This window comes from Poecile atricapillus, chromosome 2 (assembly GCF_030490865.1).
Source record: "Poecile atricapillus isolate bPoeAtr1 chromosome 2, bPoeAtr1.hap1, whole genome shotgun sequence".
NCBI lineage: Eukaryota > Metazoa > Chordata > Aves > Passeriformes > Paridae > Poecile > Poecile atricapillus.
Genome location: NC_081250.1, coordinates 68,129,559 through 68,151,810, shown reverse-complemented (window position 1 = coordinate 68,151,810; position 22,252 = coordinate 68,129,559). Strand labels below are relative to the sequence as shown.

At 47.0% G+C, this 22,252-nt stretch overlaps 1 protein-coding gene across 1 annotated transcript; it reads right to left on the bottom strand.

Moving 5' to 3' along the window:
* Positions 1 to 7,693: 7,693 nt before the first annotated feature.
* LOC131576554 (tubulin beta-2 chain) lies at positions 7,694 to 10,326 on the bottom strand. The gene is made up of 4 exons (XM_058833389.1): positions 10,171 to 10,326; positions 9,560 to 9,668; positions 9,204 to 9,314; positions 7,694 to 8,986 (listed from the first exon to the last, which is right to left on the bottom strand). Exons 1-4 carry the CDS (start codon positions 10,225 to 10,227, stop codon positions 7,926 to 7,928), a joined length of 1,338 nt encoding a protein of 445 aa, XP_058689372.1. The 5' UTR covers positions 10,228 to 10,326; the 3' UTR covers positions 7,694 to 7,925.
* Between the last annotated feature and the right edge of the window lie 11,926 nt (positions 10,327 to 22,252).

The window sequence follows — 22,252 nt, the reverse complement described above, 5'->3', positions numbered from 1 at the left end:
TAGATCCCACTGTGTTTTTCAGGGTGGGGATGTAGCTCCAGGTTTTATTCTGAGTACCTAAAGGGAAGTACATGTTTATGTGTACAAGTTCCTTCAGCAATGCTGAACATCCATGAACACACAGGGAATCGAACTAAATGTCAACTACTTGAACGTCAATTCAGAACCTTTCATTATGGCAAACACTTAAACAAATCTTAGCCAACAAGGATACTTAAATAGATATGGGTGTTCCCTATTGTTTTGGGTTTTTTTTTTAATATAGCTCTATAAATTCTAAGTTGTCAGAATTGCAAATGAAAGCCCAAATTCTCCCATTCGTAGAAAGGCAGGGCATGTGCCCAGGAACACCCATGGGCCCTTCAGCAGTCAAAACTCTGCCACAGCCTCCTCCCTTGCCTGCATCAAGCCCTGCCTACCCAGTTTCCAAGGCAACAGTGGAGCCTGGCAATGGATGCTCAAGGGAGGCAATAGGGATCCCACAACATTTTCATGTTTGTCTGTGATTTCCCATTGTTTGAGGAAGAATCACAAATAGGAAAGCTTCTCAAGCACACAAAATGTCTGCCCACGGCTTTAGTCTCAGTCATTTGTGAGGGGTGATATCATGTGGTGCTCAGGCTTTTTGAGTCTTTCTGTTGGTACTCAAATGAGCCGGCTCTGCTCATTACATCATTGTTTGCCTTCTACCTGGTAACTATGACATCCCCACCTGATGAGGTCACCTTTGGAACATGATGCTTAATCACTTGCAATATGCATTAAGATAGAAGAATATTCTGCCAGCAAGAGGATGGAATAATTGTGAAAGCAATTTTAATACTAGTAATAAAATACCTTAAAGGGAAATCTATTTTTATTTCAATATTACAACTCCCTGCAGGCATTAGAAGCTATTAAATACTGAGCATGTTTATATGAATCAGCAAAAGTAGTTGCATTGTAGAGCCCTCTGAACTTGTGTTTATTATACTTGAGGGTCTCTGTGTTCAACCAAGAACAAAAAAGAGAGGATAAGCGTGTAAGTGAAAATCACATTACAGAGCAATTTGGGACACTGTCAATTTTAAAATAACCCATGCACCTTTAGAGGGGAGAACCATTTCTTGATGAATCTAGTATTTCTTCCCCACCATATGGTTCCTCTTGTGAATTTAGATTACAGCCTCTGAGTCAGGCATTTCTGTGAATGTGCTTGTACAGGACACAGCAAACAGAACCCCACTTCTCTGGCTTCCAAAGTTACCATAATAAACACGATCACATGTCGCAAAACTATTCCAAAAAGGGAAAAATGTGGTGATCATCATCAGGCAGCGATTTACTGAGAAGAAAAGCAAAACAATGCAGCCTCTCATTATTTCCTCTTGGCACACCAGATGTGATGGGTTAGCAGCCAGATGGCTCCTGCCCCCATCCAGGCTGCATTTACCTTTTAAGATTGCTCAGTAGATGAAATACATCTGATATCCCTACAAACTGGGTCCTGACTAAGATTCCAGCATCAAAATAAATGAAACGCTGATATCATGTTTTCCAGGGCAGTTCATTTCCTTCACGTCATCAAGAACAAGGCAGAGATAGTGACTTTGATCTGCTAGTTACTGTTTCTTTTGTTCCTTAGCTCCTTGCTTTCTTGCAATCCGATAGTTACTTGTAACTCAAACTGAGGCTGGGCAAACTCTGAACTACATCTTGTGAGGTCTGCTGAGAGACACAGTAGTTTGTGGTGTGATTCAGTGTACATTGTTTAAAATTGCCCGGATTCTCTGCAGGAGAGTTCAGAGTGATGTTGCACTAGCTGGCAGAATCAACCAAATACCTTGTTTTGCTCTCTCCTGCTTCCAGCTGCCCACATTTCCCTCCTTTGCACAAGCTCTCCCTCTGGCACACCACCTAATTGAAGAAAAACCTTCCACCCCCTCAGTTTTCTATCCTTATCTGTGGAGTTAAGGAAGAGGAAAAGGCTGGTGAAAGGGTCAGACATGCTCTGGAGCTGGTAGAGGAAATGACACAAAGGTAACACCTGAAGCGGGGCAAAGGGAATAGGACCATCCTTTTTAGCAGCTGGAGGATACAGAATCAGCCTTGCCTAAGGAAGTGGCAGTTTTCTCAATGGCAATAAAATCTCTAATCCCTGCCTGCTAGGGTGGAGCTGGAAATTTCTTAGCTGAAATTTCAAAAAACAGCCACACAATCAATTTATTAATTATAAGACCAGCAGTATGCTGGATGCAGAGAAGCATGCTGTAAGAAGTCAGTGCTTGAATTTCATTAAGTGTTTGTAAAGCTTGTTGTGAGACCATTTGAATTCTGCTTGAAACCCCTGTTTAATTATTCACTATGGAGGCAGGTAGTATCTTTCTATTGCATTGATGGAAAATGTGGAAACATTTTTCACTGCAAAACAACACAGAACCTTTTACTGAATAAGCTACACAACCTCTGCCAGGGTAGCCACTTCATCCTCTGGAGCAAGTGTGTTTTTTTCACATTGTGCTTAAACTGAAATGTTAACTTTTTTTTTTTTTCCAATGATAAAGGCATTCTTGCCAGAAAGGAGGAAAAAAAAAAAAAACCCAAAAACCAATCAAACAAAAGCAACCAAAAAAACCACTATGCCTTAAGCTTTCCAAGGAAGCCAAGTGAGAAAAATAACCTGATTATTAAGGATGATATATGGATGAATTGAGACCAGTTGGAAAATCTCTACACTACAAGAACCAAATGTTAATAAACAAGAATTTAACAGAGCTGACTTGATTTCTTCCCCTACAAGTGGAATTCTGCCCGTAAGGGAAAAATGACTTTGACTGGGGAGGAAGAAATGACCTACTCTTAAATTATTTCTTTTTTACCTAGATACTGTAAATAGATAGCCTTCTTATACACACACTTCAAAGAGACACAACTTTTCTTTCTGGCAGATTCACAAATAAAATACTTAAAATAAGAGCAAAGTTAGGAGCAGGGAAACAGATCACTTCTTGTTAAACTTCTCAGGGAGGGGAGTTATCACCTGCACCATGTCCTTTGCAGGCAGAATATTTGGAGATGGGCAGGCTTTCACAGTGTCCCCCACACCCTCCCTCTGCCTTGGTTTCCAATGCTCAGAGGGCTCCAGCTGGACGAGTGTCCAGGAGACTCATGGCCAAGAAATGTCTTTTTCCAAAATCCATCATGGCCTGGGGCACTTTCCTGTGACCAAATGCTTCCATTTTGAATTTTCTTGTAAGCAAGCTAAAGAAAAGACACAATCAAATGGGAGTAGCTGAGAACAAATAGTCTGGTCTTTCCCATTTTAATAATTAACAAACAGACCAGGACAGATGATTAGTGATGTATCAAAAGGCAGGTGCTCACTATGAATGGATTTTAGATTGGAAGGTGAAATATTCTCAATTTTTTTTTTTAGTCACATATAAACACATATTTGCATATATTTGGCTCCTTTTCTGTAGAGGTTTATTTTTAGCTGAAGAAAGGGGGGGGGGGGGAAATAACCTTACTCAGATTACCCCAGCCACATATAAAGCATCAAAAGCTTTGTTCTGTGGAAATGTAGAAGCAGCTGAAAAAACAAATGGGAAGATTGAGAAGGGGATGATTTGTAAATGAAAAACAGTGCCTTCCCTACAATGAACAGGCTTGAAGGAATAATGTTACCTATAACTCATGTGCAGGCTGCCATTTCTGAACAGTCCCTAGTAGTTCATTATGCTTTAATGTGGAGAGGAAAAGTAGAATAATATCCTTTGGGAGAAAAGTTGTGTATCAAATAATAGGGAATACTCACATGATTTCTCCAGAGAAGATTTTAGCTCCTCATAGCTATAGCAAACAAAAATATTAGGCTTCATTAAACAGAAATGCATTAGTTAAAGCACCTCCCACTGTGAGGCAGAATCTAATATAGATTAACAGCCCTTCCTTAAAAAAAAAAAAAAAAGTAGCAATAAAACAATGAGATGTGCGGCGTTGGGTTCAGGTTCTTTTAGGTGGGAGAGAGGAGGTTGTTTGGAAAGTGATTTCAGTGGAACAATCATGAAACTTGTCCTACTGAATGCCATTACTGGGTTTCATCCTGATTTACACAACTTGGCTATGGAGATTACAGGACAAAGGACAAACAAAAGATGCAGGGTGCATTGTTATGGGCCCCAACTTTTTCAAGTGAGGCAAGAAAACTTGTCCCTCTCACACCACTTTGCCAGGGTTGCTCTGGTTGCACACCAGAGCTGTGCTCTGCAGTAGTGCATTGCAGCTTCTTTAAGCTCATAGAACTTGCACATACAGAAGAACTGACTAGCACGGCACCTTTGAGCTAAAGGTTAGGGGTTTGCCCTAGTTTTGCAGGGAATTCACTGGACAGGAGACACAAACATCTGGATTTTCTTCTTTCTTCATGTTATAAATCCTATTGGCTTACTCTATTCTTCACCTCATAGCTTCTGAAAGGATACACCTGTCAACAGGATGAGCCTCATGTTTGATTCTTAGACTATCATGTCACCAGGATCATTGTATGCTGAATGCAACCAGATTTCTGATTTAAATAGGCACTTAATATATCTTGGGAAGAGGAGAATCATTATTGCTCCCACTTGAAAGACTGGAAAACATCTGTTGGAAAACAGATGTCAGTTTACAATCCCATTAAGAGTTTTGAAATATCAGACCACATACTGGATTAGATTTCCACAACACACCACAATGGATTAGACTGATGTTCGAGAAATAAACAGGGAAGAGAAATTAGGAAAGAGGGCATCCCAGTGCTACCACAACTCATGCCATTTCTGTTTAAATTAAACCTGCATGCTGCCTTGCTGCTTTTACAACCTTATTTATCTTTACCCTCTTGCACTTAACAGCAGTCAAGCACTGATTGTTTGCCTTGGTCAAGACACTCTACTAACATGCTTAAAAATTCCACACATTTCACAAAGGGAATTTAAAAAAAGAAATAAATAAAGGTATTGTTCCCTTCCCCAACACCATCAGCTCTAATTGTCAACAAAGGAGAATGCTTCCCTTCAGGCCACAACAGATCGACTGAAATTAAAATAGATTGTTTTATATTATTAACTTATATCTCAACACAAATTAGCCATTATAAGTGGCCTAATCTGCAGACCACTAATTTTATATTTTCTATCCCCATTTCTTCCAAACAGAATGCCTCATGCAAGACCTTCAGCCCTAAACATATTGTTCATTGCATGGACAAATATAAATCTACACCCAGGAGAGGTCAAGGTAGTCAGATAACCCAATCTAAAATCTTTCCGGTGATTCTGCTTTCTTTGTGAAACAGAAAAATTGCAACCACAAAGACCTGTGAAGATACCCCTTTGTTGTTTGGCATATAGCAGTCAGCTCCAGTTTTTACAATGTCTCCTGGGCAATACTAATAAAGCTGAAGATCAAAGATAGACAAAAATAGGTACTGCAGTCCCAGGCCCAGGATGAGACTCAACCTCCCTTATATTTGACTTACTGTTCCTACCAGGCTTTGAACCTTCCCTTCAAATCTTTCAGTATCCCTTTTTTTTTTTTTATTTCTCAACTCCTACTGAAATTATGGTGTGATTTTTAATTTTTTTTTAATGATTATGACTGACAAGACATGTAGGATTTATGAAAGGACATGCTTCTTTCTAGAGTATTTCTATTTCTGGGTTTTCTTCCTCTAGAACAAAAAAAAAAAAAAGTCAGACTACAAATAACAGCAAGCCATGTAGGATGGTGTCCTACTTTCTAGTAAGAGAGCTGTAGTGAAATGTGTCACTTGGGCAGCTATATTTAAGGATTAGCTAGAGACAGAGTGTAATTACACTAAGAATTAGATGCTAGACATGCTGAAAACTAGTGAAACCTGCTACAGTGTCACAGCTGAAAGGAAGATCCTTACTATCAAAGACCAAGGTCTCCTCTTTCAGTGACACTGTTTAGATTCCTATGTAGACCCAAAGCTGTAGGATCAACAGTTTCAAGTGCAATCCACCTAGGTAATTTCAAGGCAAGGTTACTGCGGCAACCAGATACAGTGTTATTTCCCCTAAGGAAATAACCTAAGGGCCTGAGGCAGCATGTATTAACTCAGTTACTAAAATAACCTCAATTTGTCTAATGTTTAATCCTAGAACTGTTCAAGTGTTAAGAAATGCAAGTACTGTTGTGGGTATACACAGCTGCATTTGTTTACTGACAGTCCAGACAGTTTAAGAGCTTCTCACTCCTCCGTACACCAGAAACCAAACCTAGAGATGAGAGAAGCTTTCAGCAAGTGCCTGCTGTCCTGCACACACCAGTGTAGCTAGACCCATCAGCAAAGAACAGCGTACATTCAGAGCAGCATCCACAGGCAGAGGACTCAAAACAGGCAAGATATTAGTTATGCACAGCAGCTCCCTTTTAATTCTTTATTCCAGTAATGCCTTGCAAGCATTTCAGTAAAGGATCACAATAGAGGCTGCACACATGTGAATACCAGCTCTTTCAGAGCAGTAAGGACTGCAGTAATTGTAGCATTGGTAGCAGTTCTCTTAGCAACACTTTTTTTTTTAGGGCAGGACCACTCCCCTAAGTGGTTTTTGGATGAACTAAGGACTAAGCTTACTTGTTGGGTAACTGCTGAACTCCACCAGGGATTTCACTCTTGCTATGTAGGAGAATTATGACCTATGAAACTTTGCTAACTACTATTAACAACATTGTAGATTCATTCAGGGTTCTTGCATCCTATAAGAACATAGAAACATCAATCCCACCTCTCTCACTGTAAAGAAACAACACTTACCTTTGCAAAGATGCACAGCAGGGTGCAGCTGCACTGCTCTCCCTGCCTGGGTAGAGGCCCATCTCCTGCAGGAACCAGGAGTAAACAATTGCCCTCTAAACATGTAACTTGGAGACAGCTATTGTCAGGGTATCTACAGGTGGCTAAGATTGTATGGTATGCTCTGGACAGCCTTTTGAGCCTAGAAATTTGCCCATCACCTCATATCTCCTAAAGGAAATTGATTGCCCTGTAGAATCAATCACTTTACAGTTAAGGGCAGGTTAGCAGCTATTTTTGGGAAAAATAAATTATATTCTTGAAGGGAAAAATCTTGGGTTTTTACCTGAGCTCTCAAGTTCCCTGCTAGTACAGACCCATGCTTCTGCTCATGGAATTTTTGTATTTAGAGAGGAGAGTTGAGGGAAAGATAAGCAAGCTCAGCATCAAGTCAAATCACAGTCAGCCACCCATATGCCTGTGCTATAGTCCCTGGAACAAGTTAAATAAGCTGCTGAATGGCAGTAGGGAAGCCTGCAGCTATCCTATCAAATCAGTTTTGACAGCCTGTAATGTGGAATTCAATACCTTCTCTCTCTGACCTCTCTACCATGTATGCCCATGAAGAGGAATTCCTCAATTCAAGTGCAGTATCTTGTTTTATCAGCTAAAGCAGCTTTTGCCGCAACAATTAGCTAAGCTGTTAAACACAGGAGTTTCCATAAAACACCTGGCATCTTCAGCTGAGCTACTACAGTTTCCACATGTTGCTAAATTCACAGCCTGAGAATTCTTGTTTTATTGAGCTTAACCTTTCACTGAGATTCAGGAATAAACTGAGAAATGAAGCCACAGAAAACTACACAAGAATTACTTGCTTAATCTAGAGAGAAAAAAAAGTAGAGGAGACAGTTTAGGACACAAAAAGCCTTTATGTTTGAGAAGTTAACCATTTCAACAGAAGACTCTGAAGTATTTTGCAACTACTGTTACATTGGACAGTCAAGGATACAAAACTGCTGACAGAAGCAACAGTGGAGAGCACCAAATTAAAAAATGCATGCTTCAGCACAACTGCACAGATTCCTTCTCTCAATGAATACTTGCCTGCTCAGACTATACTTAACTCCTACCCATCTCAACTTTATGCCTCATCCTCCTCTCCCTCCTCTTCAAACTCCCCCTGCTCATCAGCAGTGGCATCCTGGTATTGCTGGTATTCAGAGACCAGGTCGTTCATGTTGCTCTCGGCCTCCGTGAACTCCATTTCATCCATGCCCTCGCCGGTGTACCAGTGCAAGAAAGCCTTGCGCCGGAACATGGCCGTGAACTGCTCCGAGATCCTCTTGAAGAGCTCCTGGATGGCCGTGCTGTTGCCGATGAAGGTGGCTGACATCTTGAGGCCGCGCGGGGGGATGTCGCAGACGGCCGTCTTCACGTTGTTGGGGATCCACTCCACAAAGTAGCTGCTGTTCTTGTTCTGCACGTTGAGCATCTGCTCGTCCACCTCCTTCATGGACATGCGGCCCCGGAAGATGGCGGCCACCGTCAGGTAGCGGCCGTGGCGGGGGTCGCAGGCGGCCATCATGTTCTTGGAGTCGAACATCTGCTGCGTCAGCTCGGGCACCGTCAGGGCGCGGTACTGCTGGCTGCCGCGGCTGGTCAGCGGGGCAAAGCCCGGCATGAAGAAGTGCAGCCGCGGGAAAGGCACCATGTTGACCGCCAGCTTGCGCAGGTCGGCGTTCAGCTGGCCGGGGAAGCGAAGGCAGGTGGTCACGCCGCTCATGGTGGCCGACACCAGGTGGTTGAGGTCCCCATAGGTGGGAGTGGTCAGCTTCAGGGTGCGGAAGCAAATGTCATACAGGGCCTCGTTGTCAATGCAGTAGGTCTCGTCCGTGTTCTCCACCAGCTGGTGCACAGAGAGGGTGGCATTGTAGGGCTCCACCACCGTGTCCGACACCTTGGGCGAGGGCATGACGCTGAAGGTGTTCATGATGCGGTCGGGGTACTCCTCCCGGATCTTGCTGATCAGGAGGGTGCCCATGCCGGAGCCCGTGCCTCCGCCCAGCGAGTGGGTCAACTGGAAGCCCTGGAGGCAGTCACAGCTCTCCGACTCCTTCCTCACCACATCCAGCACGGAGTCCACCAGCTCTGCGCCTTCCGTGTAGTGCCCCTTGGCCCAGTTGTTGCCAGCCCCGCTCTGACCTACAGGGCACACCACAAGCCAGGGGCCACGTTAGCGTCCCGGGGACAAGCACGGATGATGCCACTGCCCCTTCCCTACGGGCTCCTCCCCTCCCTTCCATCCCCTAACTCTGCTCTTGGGACTCAGGTTCCCCAGGGACACTTGCATGCTCGCTCCAAGTCTCTTCTGTGCCAGGAGCTCCTACTCTGGCAACTCCTCCACCCCACAGTCACTCACCAAAGACAAAGTTGTCGGGACGGAAGATCTGTCCAAAGGGGCCAGAGCGCACGGAGTCCATGGTGCCGGGTTCCAGGTCCACGAGGATGGCACGGGGGACATACTTGTTACCTGTGGGAGGAACCAACAGCAGCGTCACAGCCCCGCAGTCGGCAGCCAGTGTCACAGGAGCCCTGCTGTGCTCCCTTCCGCTCCCCTAAGATTTCCTGCTGAGAGCATGGAAACTTAGAAAGATACAGAGATGGGAAAACAAAGCAGCCATTTAAGCTGTACTGGGGTGTCACCCACTGCGGGGAGGGCTGGGGTGCACACCCTATGGCCCCTCCCCCGGGAAGCTCATTACAGAGGGGCGTTACCGGTGGCTTCATTGTAGTAGACGTTGATCCTCTCCAGCTGCAGGTCGCTGTCCCCGTGGTAGCTGCCCGTAGGGTCGATGCCGTGCTCATCGCTGATGACCTCCCAGAACTGAGGGGACCGAAGGGTGGTCAGTGCCGCCACGCCCCTCTCTCGCCCCCTGGCCAAATCCTCGCCACGTGGCGCGCAGGGATTCGCCGTGCGCGGGTGCGGCCCCCCCGGCCAGACGGAGCCGCTACCGCGCCCTGTACAACCCCCCCCCACCGACGGGAGGGGTGTGGCACCGCCTCGATGCCCCTTCCCCCGCCCGGGACCCCTGCAGTCCGCGAGGGGCTGATGGACAGCTACTAATGCCCCCGCCCTACCCTTCTTCCCCAAGGCGCGCTGCACCCGCGGCGCGGAAGCCCCAGAACGCTTCCCCCTAAGATGGAACAGCCGGGAACCGTCCCGCGCGGACCCTCCCAGGGACGGGAGAGCCCGAGGGTGCTCCGTAGCGGGAAGCCGGGGTCTCTCCCTCCCGGCAGCGCTCTCCGCGGGACACGCGGAGCCCGGCTGAGCGGGCACCGCCCCACGCGAGGAGTCCCGGGCGGACAAGCGGGTCGTCGGTTCGTACCTTGGCGCCAATCTGGTTGCCGCACTGCCCAGCTTGGATGTGCACGATCTCACGCATGCTGCCGGTGTCCGAAGGTGCCGCCCCGCTGCTCCTGCCGCCTTCACCTCCTGCTCCGCCCGCTCTCGCACTCGCTGCGGCGGCCGCGCCCCTCGCCGCCCCTTAAATCGGGCGCCGCGCCCCGCCCCGCCGGTGACGTCATGCGGGAACGGCGCGGAGCCAATGAGCGCGCGGGGGCGGGGCGCGGCAGGGGCATTGTGTCGGGCGCGGGGGCGTGGCCAGGGGCTGGGGGCGTGGCCAGGGCGTGGCCGGCGGGAGCGGTCGGGGCGCGCCGCCGCCGCCCCGGTTCGGCGCTGACAGCGGGGACAAAGGCGCCGAACGCCGCGATGGGGCTGCCGGGTCGGGCCGGGCCGGGCCCCCCACGTGTGAACCGCGGAACCTTCCTGCGGCCGCCGTCCCACCCTTCGCCCTCCCGCGGTCGCCGCCGCAGCCTTTTGTTCCCCGCGAAGGGCAGCCTTCCCTGCCGCAGCAGCGGGCGTTGCCGTCGGGGGCGTGGGAGGGGGAACCCCGCGGCTGCCCCCGCCCCCCCGCCGATGTCTCCGTTCACACGGTGCCGGCGGGAGACTCCCTCCCCCGTGGGGACACCGCGCACCCTCTGGCACCAGCAGGCGCCCGTGGTTGCCGCCCGTTTGCCCGCACTAGCCCGCACCGGTGGTCAGGAGCCCCGCGCCCTGACCCGGTTTATCTATCCCCGGCACGATGCGGGAGGGCTTCCCTCCAGCACGGGCTGTGCGGTGATCCTGTCCGCCAGCCCTGCCCTCGAGCGGTCTCCGCCTGCCTCTCCTCGGTGCCCAGCTCGGCTTCTCGTTCTATGCCTAAAAAGGTTGGATTTGGTCCCCGAAGCTGAGCCAGGAGCCGCTCTCCAGCCAAGCGCCCTGCTCCGCGCTGTCCCCCCGTCCGGCCGCAGCCACCAGCGAGCCGCAAGCAGACAATAGCGCGGGGCTGCTGCACAGGGCCAGGGGATAGAGGGGGGTGGTTCCCCCAGCTCTGCAGCAAGAGGGTCTTGCTCTTCCTCCCTTCTTTGCGGATTTACAGATGCTGAGGGATGAAGAAAGGAAAGAGGGGGGGAGCAGGAGAGGGTTGAACATGTGGTCCCCAGAGATGATTTCTGGTCCCCCACTTTATTTTCGAGCAGCCCCGTATGTGTTACCGCGGGCATTACAGCGGTGGCAGGGAGGGCAGGAGGGGGCCGCGGCGGCGGACAGGGCACGGCACTTGCCCACGCCGCCGGAGGAAGAGGAGGTCGAGGGGAGGAAGAGCACGGGCAGGACGGCACGGTTCCCGTCGTGTCCGGTGCCCTTCGAGACGGTGAGCCCGGCGTGGGGGCTCCTCCTCGGCATCGCCTGCTGCTCCCCACGGTCTCGGTGTGCATGTGCAGCGGAGGGAGGGCGCGGTTCCCTCGGGAGGCTGCTCCGAGCCCCGATAGCACAGGCAGGCTCCCCGTAGCCGGCGCCGGGCGGGATTCCACTAAACCCCGTTCCAGCGACCCGCTAGATGAAGGCTACTTCATCTATTCTACGCTTCAGCTGCTCTAGAGGTGCAGGTTAAAGCACATCACCATTTTCAATCCGTATTTCTTCAATCTATTTCTTCTTCTTTCTCTTTCCTTTGTTCTATCCACGTGTCGATGTCCCTAATCTCTCTAACCTGCAGATCGCTAACCTTGCCTGTGGATTACTCCAGATCTGATTTTACCTTCTTCCAAGGCAATCTTCAGCACAACCCAGTTTCCTCTGATTGATATGCCAACGCATCCACACCTTTCTTTTGTTTGCCTTACGGTGAGAAGGCATCCCATCTCCAAAAGGCATGCTAGAAAATACACCCTCACATTTGTCTCTTCAGTAGCGATTTTGAGAAAAATTAATCCGATCATTTGCAGTCCCTGTGAAATCTGTTTTTACTGGCCTAAGCCAGGAGCAATTTAATTATTTGGTTGACTACGCTTCACAAACAATGTGTAGCTGTAATTCCAAGCGAACAGTTTTTTTGTGGCATGCTAACTGCATAATCAACATCCTCTTGTATAATTATTTGTTCAAGAATAGCTTGCAGATTAGCAGCTCCAGGGGACCGCTGACCACTCCAGGTAATGACTCAAAGTAATGCCAGTCTTTCCATGGCTGCGGCGGGTGTGCTCCTGAAAACCCTGTCACAGCTAAACTCGGTAACAACAGAGCTGGTGCAAAATACAGGTACTGTGACTGTTTGCTACTATAATTTCCAAGTATTCTGAGCGTTGTACACTGCATATCAGTTTTTTACGAGAAGAATACTCGTGAGAAGAGGAATGACACTTCGGTGAGAAGGGAGTAGCTGATTTTACACATCCTCCATACCTACGCTAAGCTCATTCCTAACAGCTTGAGGCTTCAAAGGAAGCCATTTTAAAATCCAATTCAAGGAAAACAGATTATTAACAGTGGAGGAAAGAAACCCACCCCAACTGCTTTGCCTTAAAATCAACTAATATACATTTTTGAAGCAGGGGGAATTCAAGTATATCTGCTGTATAGAACTCGTTGAGAAAAATAAAACAGGTGAAATGTTTGTTTTTCAAATAAACAGCTGCTTTTTAGAGGGATGAGAGAAGAAACTCAGGTCTAGCTTTTCTGCAGCCTCTTGACTCCTTAGAGGTGAATAGCAGCCGTTCAAATCACTTCAGGAGACTTCAGACAAGTCCATTTTAATTCAAAGGTGAGTGTTAGGGACGAAGGATTCCTCAAAGGTTCGGCGCAGCTTGCTGTGAATTACTTGCAGGGAAATTAAGTGTTCAGCTCTTAGCTGCCCGTGCCTCTCTCCCCCCTCTCTGGATGTGCCTCACACTGCTGTGTCTGTCAGCGCAGCCCCTGCCCCAGCCCCGGGGCCGGCCCTGCCTGGGCTCCTCCATCCCCATTGCCCAGGCAACCACCCCCCCCTGCCCGGCAGAAACGAGCTGCACAAAAAAAAAAAAAAAAAAAAAAAAAAAAAAAAAAAAAAGAGAAAGAGAAAGGAACACACACACACACCAAAAAAAAAAAAAAAAGGCTGCAACATTTTCACTCTCCAGGCTGATTATTTCCCAGGGTGTAAAAGCACTGTGGGTAGAGGACCGCGGAAACGGCGGCAGGGCGGGTGAAATGCCAGCTTGCAAGGATGTTCACAGTCGTTGTCGACATAAAAGAAGAGGAGTAACACAATCGCAGTCAAGAGTTTGCTTAACGAAGCTCAGAGGATCAACCCAGTTTTAGCTAACGTGTCCTATCCCCGCTTCCTTTTGTGGTTCCCATTCTCCTACTACAATGCTGGGTGTGATCACCGTCAGAGCCTCTGTTTTACGCTACTGAAGTGGGCACTGATGAAAGAAAGTCCTGGTTTCCTTGCTAAATGCAGAGGGTTGCAAAAGCCAGCTAACAAAAGCCCAAGGGAAAGACTTAGTAATTTTAATTTATAATAGAAAATATGGGCTTTTGTGGGATGTACTGCGGCATAGTTTGTGGGTCATTAGAAGGTTTTTTCTATAAAGAAACTCGCACCCGTCCCATGGCTCAGCATCACATTTCACAGAGATTCCACTCCTTGTCTGTGGCTCCTCTTAGAAGGATGGAAATTCCTTACAGACCTTGAAGTTATGCCCAAACCCTCAAGAAAGGCACCTAGACCTGTATGTTGAGGGAAAAGGTGCTGTATTATACAAAAATTAGAAAGTTTGGGCTCTCGTGGGTTGATGTCTTAGACCATAGACCAATCTGGACATCTAAGGTGGCTCATTAGGTCATTTAGGGCAAACCAATATTTTGCTCCTCAGCGTGAATCATTGTAACTCAGCAGAGGGTCAGTGAGGAGTGGGCTGGGAGGACCCTGCATACATTTGAGAAGAACTCAGGGTGGTGCAGATGGAGAAGAAACATTTTGCAAACAAAATTTTGTTGAGTATCTCCATTTTTCATGGTTTTGCCTACAGGTTGCTTGCAGTCTGTCAGTGGCTGGAGCCACCTGTGCCCACTGCTGGGAAAGGACAAGGCTGGCAGTAACCTCAGCTGTGTGCTGTGTCCCTCATTACCTTTGCTCCCAACAAAACCCCTGCCTGTGACAGCCCAACTGCACTGCCTGGACCCAGACTCCTGAGAAAATTGCTAAGCCATGGGAAAGCCAGCAGCACAGCCCCCTGCCTAACAAGAAAAGGTACAAACAAATGCAGGCAGAGAGAAGATTCATCTGTGGCTGAAGGACAGGGTAGAATCAACACCAGCATGGAAAGCTGTGAGGTCCTAAAGGAGGAAAACAGAGAGGCAGCAGAAAACTGCAATCCATGAGGGTGCATCCATGGGAGCTGCAAAGTCCAGCCCTCCTCCTTTTGCCTGCAGTTGCCCGGCCAACACACCAGAGTCTGTCTCTGCCCATCAGTGTAATGCTTAAACCCCACAGCTCATCAAGGCCAAGCTGCCTTCAGGCCACAGTACCCAGGGTTAATGCCAACATGTACCCGATGAGACAAGCACAGGGTGATCCAGGACTGGACAGTGAGGGGTGGTTACACTGTCAGCAGTGGCCCCACACCATCCTGTCTGCTGGGTGGGCTCTGGTCGCCCAAAAAGCCCCAGTGGCTGAGGTCTGGGTTGTGGACCTGCTGTATTCACAGCCCACATATCCTCCCAGGCAGCACCTCAGGGGAGCAAGGTCACCCCTACAGTGCTGCCACGCTTGCCAGAGGGGCCCAGAGCCAGGGCAGCTGCCCCATAGCCCCTGCCAGTGCTGCCCATCCTGGGCCATTCCTGGCCCCATCTCTTCTGAAGCCAGGAGCTTCTGGTGCATCCTCCCCACAGTGGGCTTCAGCCAGATCACAAGATAATTTTTTTTCTTTTACTGCTGCTACAAGTCATTGTTCCTAGCAAATAGTAAAAGGTCTGTGACTGTTAAATTTTTTTCTCAGAGCACCTGCCTCCTCATCAGTTCCTCTTTATTACAAACGTAAGGATTGTTTTCACAAAACAGAAGCTGGAGCAAGGCTGTCAGCCAGAACCCTACGCAGTACTCTCAGAAAGGAAACCCCTCAGCCTCAGCTGAAGGACTTTCACTGCAGCACTTTGTCAGCAAAAATTACAGCAGTAAGAAGCCCCAAAAGAGGCTCTAAAGGACATCCCAGGACCACATGACACCTTTCATGTGCATAGTGCAACATATTGTGCACTTGATTTCCCATAGCACATAATGAACCTGTGACAGTGTTATTTCCTGGTTCATCTTGTTCACACTGAGGCTGATGGGTATGCCCCCAATAAGAAAGTTATGATAATAATAATAGTTCAAGCATCTACAAAGTCTTCAATAATATATAATATGTGGGAGTATAAACTACAGAAGTGCAAAAGAGAGATGAAAAATTGTTTCTCTAATTAGGAAATTACTAAATGACAAGAAGCAAAGAGCAGGTAATAAGAGGCAAAGGGCAGTTTGCCTACTACCGGGTGAGAGTGTTGATGAGAAATTGATCTGCTCTCTAATAAATCCTCTTGCCTGGCCACCAAACGTGGCAAGATGTTGAATGGATGCTGGGGTCCCTGAACCAATGATGGGAAAGCATTTTGATTCCTGTGTGCTCTGCTTGCCAGGCATAAATATTAATAAGGTTCCAGCCTCAGTACTGTTGCTGATGCAGCTGTTTCTACATTCATGTGGAACAAATTCAGTAAATGCAAAAGAGCAAGGCATGAAAGAAAATGTTCACTTGCTTGTCTGAGTTATTCTTGAAATCTGGTCTTGCTCCTTTCTTTCATAAGTAGGATTTTTTGGGGGGTGGGCGTGTGTGTATGTTTGGGCTGAAGCACAATGGGACAAATTTGCACAGTTTGAGGATCCTGTTGCAAATGGCAGTGTCAGAGGGTAGAAACGCTGGCAAGACCCTCATTTGCAGCCGTCAGATCAGAATCTGGAACCGCAGCGCTACAGGAGCCACATGACCAGCAAATAATCCTTTTTTGTTTCGATTCTCGTTGGTTAAAAAAATTTTCTTTCCACCCCAACGACTCATCCTTTAAACCCCGATAGCAACACGCTGCCCTGCGTCAGTACTAAGTCTAGCTTCTACTGAATCCTTTGCCTCCCTCGACCAGCTCGGATTTGGTATGTTAGGGAAGCAGGAGTCTGTGTAAGCGGTTCGAACAAAGAATTTTTTTTCAAGGTCTTCTGCCACCACCCTGCTCTCTCCTCCCTGCAGTTACATTGCGGCTGGCAGCGCTGCTTGTTGTAAGAAAGAGTGTGCTTGTCAACTCGTTAACACTTTATTTTTCCTTCGCTAAAGGCATGATCGTGCAAATTAATTGTAAAGACCTTATCAAGCAGCTGCGTTGGCCTCTCAGATGTCTCTGATATGCATTTTCAGAAGAGCGTAAAGAAAAGAAATGTGATTTTGAGGGCTTAAAAAAACCGGTCCCGGATCATTCATATGTATATTAAATACCTGTCTTACTGGCAAAGAAAATGACCGGGAGATTTCTCTCCCCGGCACCCGTTGCCGTCCCGTGTTGGGATGGAGGGAGATGATCTGGATGTCTGTCAGGAGCCTGCAGCTGAGAAAAGCAGGGTTTGGGGGAGCTGCGCAGGGCTGGGCTGTGCTATCAGCAGTACAACCATTCTCCTGATGGCAGGATTTACACAAAGGCTTTGATCGTCTGGTTTATTAAAGCTGGAAGCATCCTCACCAAGACAGAACCAAGAGCACAGCTGAAAGCGCCATTTCCATCACTCCCTTCCCCTTGTGCTCTAAGGAATACCTGCTCTGGAGTTGCGTTGATGAGGGAGAGGCAGCAAAATTGGGGTGTGGTGACAGAGGATCACAGTGCCAGCGCTGACGCTGTCGCTCGGGGACATCAGCGTAGGTGATCGATAGGGGATCCTATCAATCAAAAACCTCCCTTGTAGGGGAGCAGGGGGAGAGCCGACCTGTGCCCGCAGAGTTGCCCGGGTTTTATGGGCTGAGGCGTCACCTTGGCACAGGTGGGAATGCAGGTAGGTAAGAGAACCATCCAGCACTACCTCTGAGCACACACTGCAGCATTTTACACAATGGCTAAGCGAGGTTCATCATTACAAGGTTTATCTTCTGCTCGCAGGAGTAGGTATTTTTTCAACTGATTTGTGTAGAGGCTGGCTCAGATTCTGAGTGCATTAAAAGAAAATATAATTTCAAAATAGCATGAATTCCTTTGTCCTGCTCTCTCCTCCCATTTTCCCATTTACGGGTCTTCACAGGATTTAGGGATACTTTTCACTGATTCGTGTTTGCCTCCAGAGAAACATATAACTTCATGCACACAGATCATTCAATCCTGAGGAAGGCCACCATCCACCTCAGGATGCTCTAATAGCAGCAACAGTGCCTGGCACCAGCTTTTTCAAACACAAAAAGCAGAAAAGTGAGATAATTTCTCATGCTTTCTGAGAGGCAGCAGAGAAGGACATTTTTCAGCTTCTGTTCAAGGGTGGGACACAGACATTTTGAAGATGCAGTTTCAGCCTCTTGGGATCATACTTTGAAAATGTGGTAAAGGGACTGATAACATCTTCCTAGGGTGATGTGTTCTGACAGCACAACTACTCTGTCTGTTCTCTTGTCATGCAAATAGAGAACACCCCCATCTTTGGCTACTAGTGTGAATTGCTATTTAAAATGTTTTCTAACTCAGGAATTTGGAAACAGATCATTGAGTGATGTTTTCAAAAGTTATAGTCAGTGTAATCACCAATAACATCAGATACACTGATGAGGTGTCAAACAATGATTGTTTGGCACACTTGTGCTAGGAAACAAAATACACACCAAACCTAAATCATGCTTTTCAAGAACTGTACTAGGAATTGGGAGATCCTGGCCAAAGCAGCCATATCCTTATGGATCGGTCCTTACGGACATTTGCTGCACTCTAATAATGTACTAACTATTGTTTGAGATATTTGCTCTTTCTGATAAACCACTGTGTTCAACAGAGCAGGAACAAAAAGCCAAGAGAAAAAAATGGATTGAGCTGAGGAACTTCTGAGTGAAGACTGGGAGGCTGCTAAGGGGACAATGCCAGGCCTGTTAGCTTCCTGACTTGCCCAGGGAAGAGGATGCAAAACAATCAAAGCTGATTTTGTACAGCTAGTTTTACTTGCAAATGGAAAAATGAAAAGGCCATGGCATCGCTTTAAAAAGTAATGAAAGAGAGCGGCTGTTTGGAGAACCAAAATGAGAGACAGGCCCTTGCTGGCATGCTGGAGAATGGGACAAGCTGTATGCAGACATGTCCAGTTGGACCTGCAGGTTAAGGGTCTTGTGACAGAGACTAGTAAGTCCAAGGCTCAGTGTAAAGAGCAAAAGAAGATTCATGGAAATCCTGGCATCAGCAGAAGGAAAATACCCGGAGGGGTGGGGAAGAGACCAGAAGTGCAGCAAGTTCCATAACCATGGCAACAGCAAACTATCTGTCAAAAAAAGGAAATTCATTCCACTCCCAAAGCAGCCTGAATCTCGGTCAAACCTTTGTTTATGTGGCCGCCAGAGTTGCATGTTGAATCAGTAATTTCCATGGCTATGAACGTGACTCTCCGCAGCCTGAGCAGACAGATGAGCCCTCGAGTCTGCAGCAAAGTGGCGTTCCCTCTGGTTCAAGGACACCACATACCCTCTGCATGTTCTGTACCCTGGCCTTGCACTGTGCTAGGTGACCCAGGGACAGAAAAGTATCAGGATTCACCAGGTGTGTTGTATGTCATCTAAGATCTAGGAATTTAATTAAAAAATATGAAAAAAACCATTTTTCAATACTATCTTGTGGGGATTTTTTTTTTTTTCTTCACTTCAAAAAGTCTGTTCCATTAGGCTTTCACACCTGTGCCCTTCCCTGTCAGGTCACTGGTGTGTAATTACCCATTGCTCCTGCAGATCTACTATAACTCCTGACACTTGTGTAGCAGAGTAGGTGTTGGTAAGATGCTTTGGGAGTCTCCACCAGGAAGTGGTCTATCTGAATACAAAATATGATTTCCAGTTGACTGAATAAACCTCTTGTCCCCGAGGGGAGCAATGAGTCACTCCGTGTTAGGGCCTCCCATCCAGCAGCTATGAAACCACATGTCTCAAATGCTCCAGCAGATCTAAGACAAGGTCCTCCAATGACTCATATGACAATGAAAGGAAACTGTCTGATTTGATAACAGCAGAAATTTAGGCTGGGCTCACAAAGGTCCTTACAAGCTGTGTGCCACACAGAGTTGTGTTCAGCTGCAGGGAGATAGGCAACAGTTATTGTAGTCTTCCAGTCTGCAGAGGAGTGGAATAAAGCAGGGTAGAAGGGATTTGCAGGAGGCCACTGGGTCAGGCTGGCACAAAACCTAACAGACACGATTTCTAATCAAACACACAATTGACAGAGAATTGCTGTGCCACCTTCATCCCACCTGTACAGAAATACTAACAGCTGAGGTTACAAACCCCACACCCCCCCCAAAAAACCCTAAAATATTAACTTAGGTATTTTGAAAATTAGGAACTGCATTTCCTTGTAGCAATGCCTGCCTAAGTACCAACATGTATGCTGAGGAGGTGTTGTAGCAGTTCTGCTAACACTGTCAAAGCAGCTACTGCAGATGTAGAACTGCTTGTACATCTGTATTTTGCATCTGCTTACTAGTGGTTTTCAGAGTATTTTTTCAGAGAGGGCTGGCTTTGATATTGCTTTGGATTGCAAGATTCATAGCATGAACTTGGTACAGTCGCCTTGAAGATCTCTTAAACTGATTTTCATACAAGTTTGCAAGTCTGATTCCTCCATTTTTTGCAACTTTAAGTTGAGAAGAAGTTAAGAGAATCTAGCCTGGATTCTCTTTCCATGTCTTTTTCTGAGACCACAACTCAGGCTGATCAACACTTGACAAGGTGTTTTGAGTCCTCAGGTTACCCCTATGGCCATGGCTAGATGATTCAGGAGCAACTTCCTATCACATCTAACCAAAAACCCATGCCAGGATCCCAGGAAAAGGTTGTGACCAGTTTGATCCTCCGAATTGACTTATCATCATATTAGATGAGCAGGAGAAAGAAGGTCTGGGCCAGCCCCACCTTAAAGTGGTTTAGATGGTCACAGCATCACAACCACAGTAATTGTGAAGAGGTACTTGTCCCTTTCTTGCTTGCCTGATTCTGCCCTCCATGATGCCAGCACAAATTTTTGAGAAGTGGCACAACAATCTACATCAGAGGATGGAACCAGCTGAGAAAAGCCATTCAATGATGGAAAAAAAAAAAAAAAAAAAAAAGTAAGTATTTTTTCCAGATCCTCAGGTGCCTTGATGTAGAGGGAGAGAAAAGGACCCTCCTCAGTCATCAATGTCACTGATGGAAGTCCACATACAATGAGCATCCAAGTCTCAAACAGAGTAGATCCTTGGCAGCCTGGGACTACAGCACAGCTACTGCAGCAGCTTGGTGTCATGGAGCCTTAGCAGAGCAGCTGGAAGGTTTTGCTTGGCTTTATCAAGAGTCATTTATTCCTCTTCAGAAGGATGACAGATCAAGAAAACTAGAACATCCTAGGCACCAAGACGAGGTTCACTGACACACACTAATGGTTACTTGCCTTCTCACATGTCAAATTCACTCTTTATTCATGCAGAAGCCAAAGCACAGAATACGTTTTGGAATCAGAAAAAATTGCTACTCAGTGATATCCCAGTTCATAACTGTGCTTTACGGGTCTTGACTCCACAGTAACCAGGAAGAAGATTTACTCCTCACTTTAAGCTGTACAGAAGGGGAGATGATGGTCAGTAAAAATCAAGGTTTAGGATCTAGTTTAGGATCTTATGTGCAACCTAACTTTTGGAGAAGAACAAGGCAGATAGAAGTACATACCTTTAAATCACATCTCCTGGAGCTTGGATCTCACCTGAGCAGCAATACATGCACATCCATATAAACATGAAGTGCTTTTGCTGAGGTATGTTTGCTTTATCATTATTTTTCTCTCCAGTGTCTCACTGCAGCTGAGGTGTATTCCAGCCTCATACCTGACAAACGAGGCAGACTTATGGGTGCTGCTTTCAAGGCCATGGGGAAAAAAAGATGAACTTTTGAAATTAAATGCAAGAGGTTCCATACACATATAGAGTGTTTTCCCTTCTCATTTTGCAGGGATTCTCATGACCTTGCAGTGCTGTAATCAAGAAATTAATTTCACACTTGATGATCTGGTTCTGCACAGCTCTATTCACACACCTGCACTGCAAATAAAAATGCTTAACCAGGATTTTAGTCACTAGATGAATGTTTTTGCTTTTCTGAGCTTAAGCAAGGATTTAGCATGATTTACAGAGAGCAGCTGCATTTCACAGAGAAGCATTGAATGCACCGAACTGCTAATGCGCAGAGAAGCCCTGTGACTTACTTTTAGAGGTCTGCAGGGTTTAGGATAAGGGAAGTTACAAGCACTTTAGAGAAGACTCCTGGTGAGAAGAGGAACAGATCACAGCATGATGAAACAGAGGCAGTTCCCTGTAGGGAGAAGCAAGCCTGGAGACAGCCTCAGAAGCAACACCAGACATTTGCACTTGATGTGGAAAGACCAGTGAAGAAAACTTACTTCAGTCCAGCAGGTTACTTTAACAAAGGTTTAGCACACAAGGAGGCCAAAACTTCTGCTTTGTGGGAAGACACACTGAGCTGGAACTTTGTTAGAACAGATCCTCCAGCAGGACTCCAATGCAGAAGCCAACTCTCACCCACCATAGCAAAGAGACTGGCTCTGAACACTTAGAGAAGGATTTGCCTGCATGAAAAAAACTGTCTGCAGAGCTGTGCAATGCCTTGCCTTTCACCCTCACCTCTTTTCAAGTCAATGGAAACCAGGCAAGAGGGGCTCCTTCTCTCTCAAAAGAGATACCTAAAGCAGCTCAGGTGAACTGTGCCCTAATATTTCCTCTTCTCTCCACCGATTAAGCAAGCCTGGGGGAAATTCCTCCATGTCTTAGGTTGCAATATGAGATGTAACCAAAAGTGTGGATTCTATAA

Excerpts from the sequence above, each read along its gene's own strand:
- LOC131576554 (XM_058833389.1), bottom strand. The coding sequence starts at position 10,227 with ATGCGTGAGATCGTGCACATCCAAGCTGGGCAGTGCGGCAACCAGATT. Across the intron at positions 9,315-9,559 it reads CTACTACAATGAAGCCACCG|GTAACAAGTATGTCCCCCGT; the intron begins GTAACGCCCCTC and ends TTCCTCCCACAG. Across the intron at positions 8,987-9,203 it reads TCCCGACAACTTTGTCTTTG|GTCAGAGCGGGGCTGGCAAC; the intron begins GTGAGTGACTGT and ends TGTGCCCTGTAG.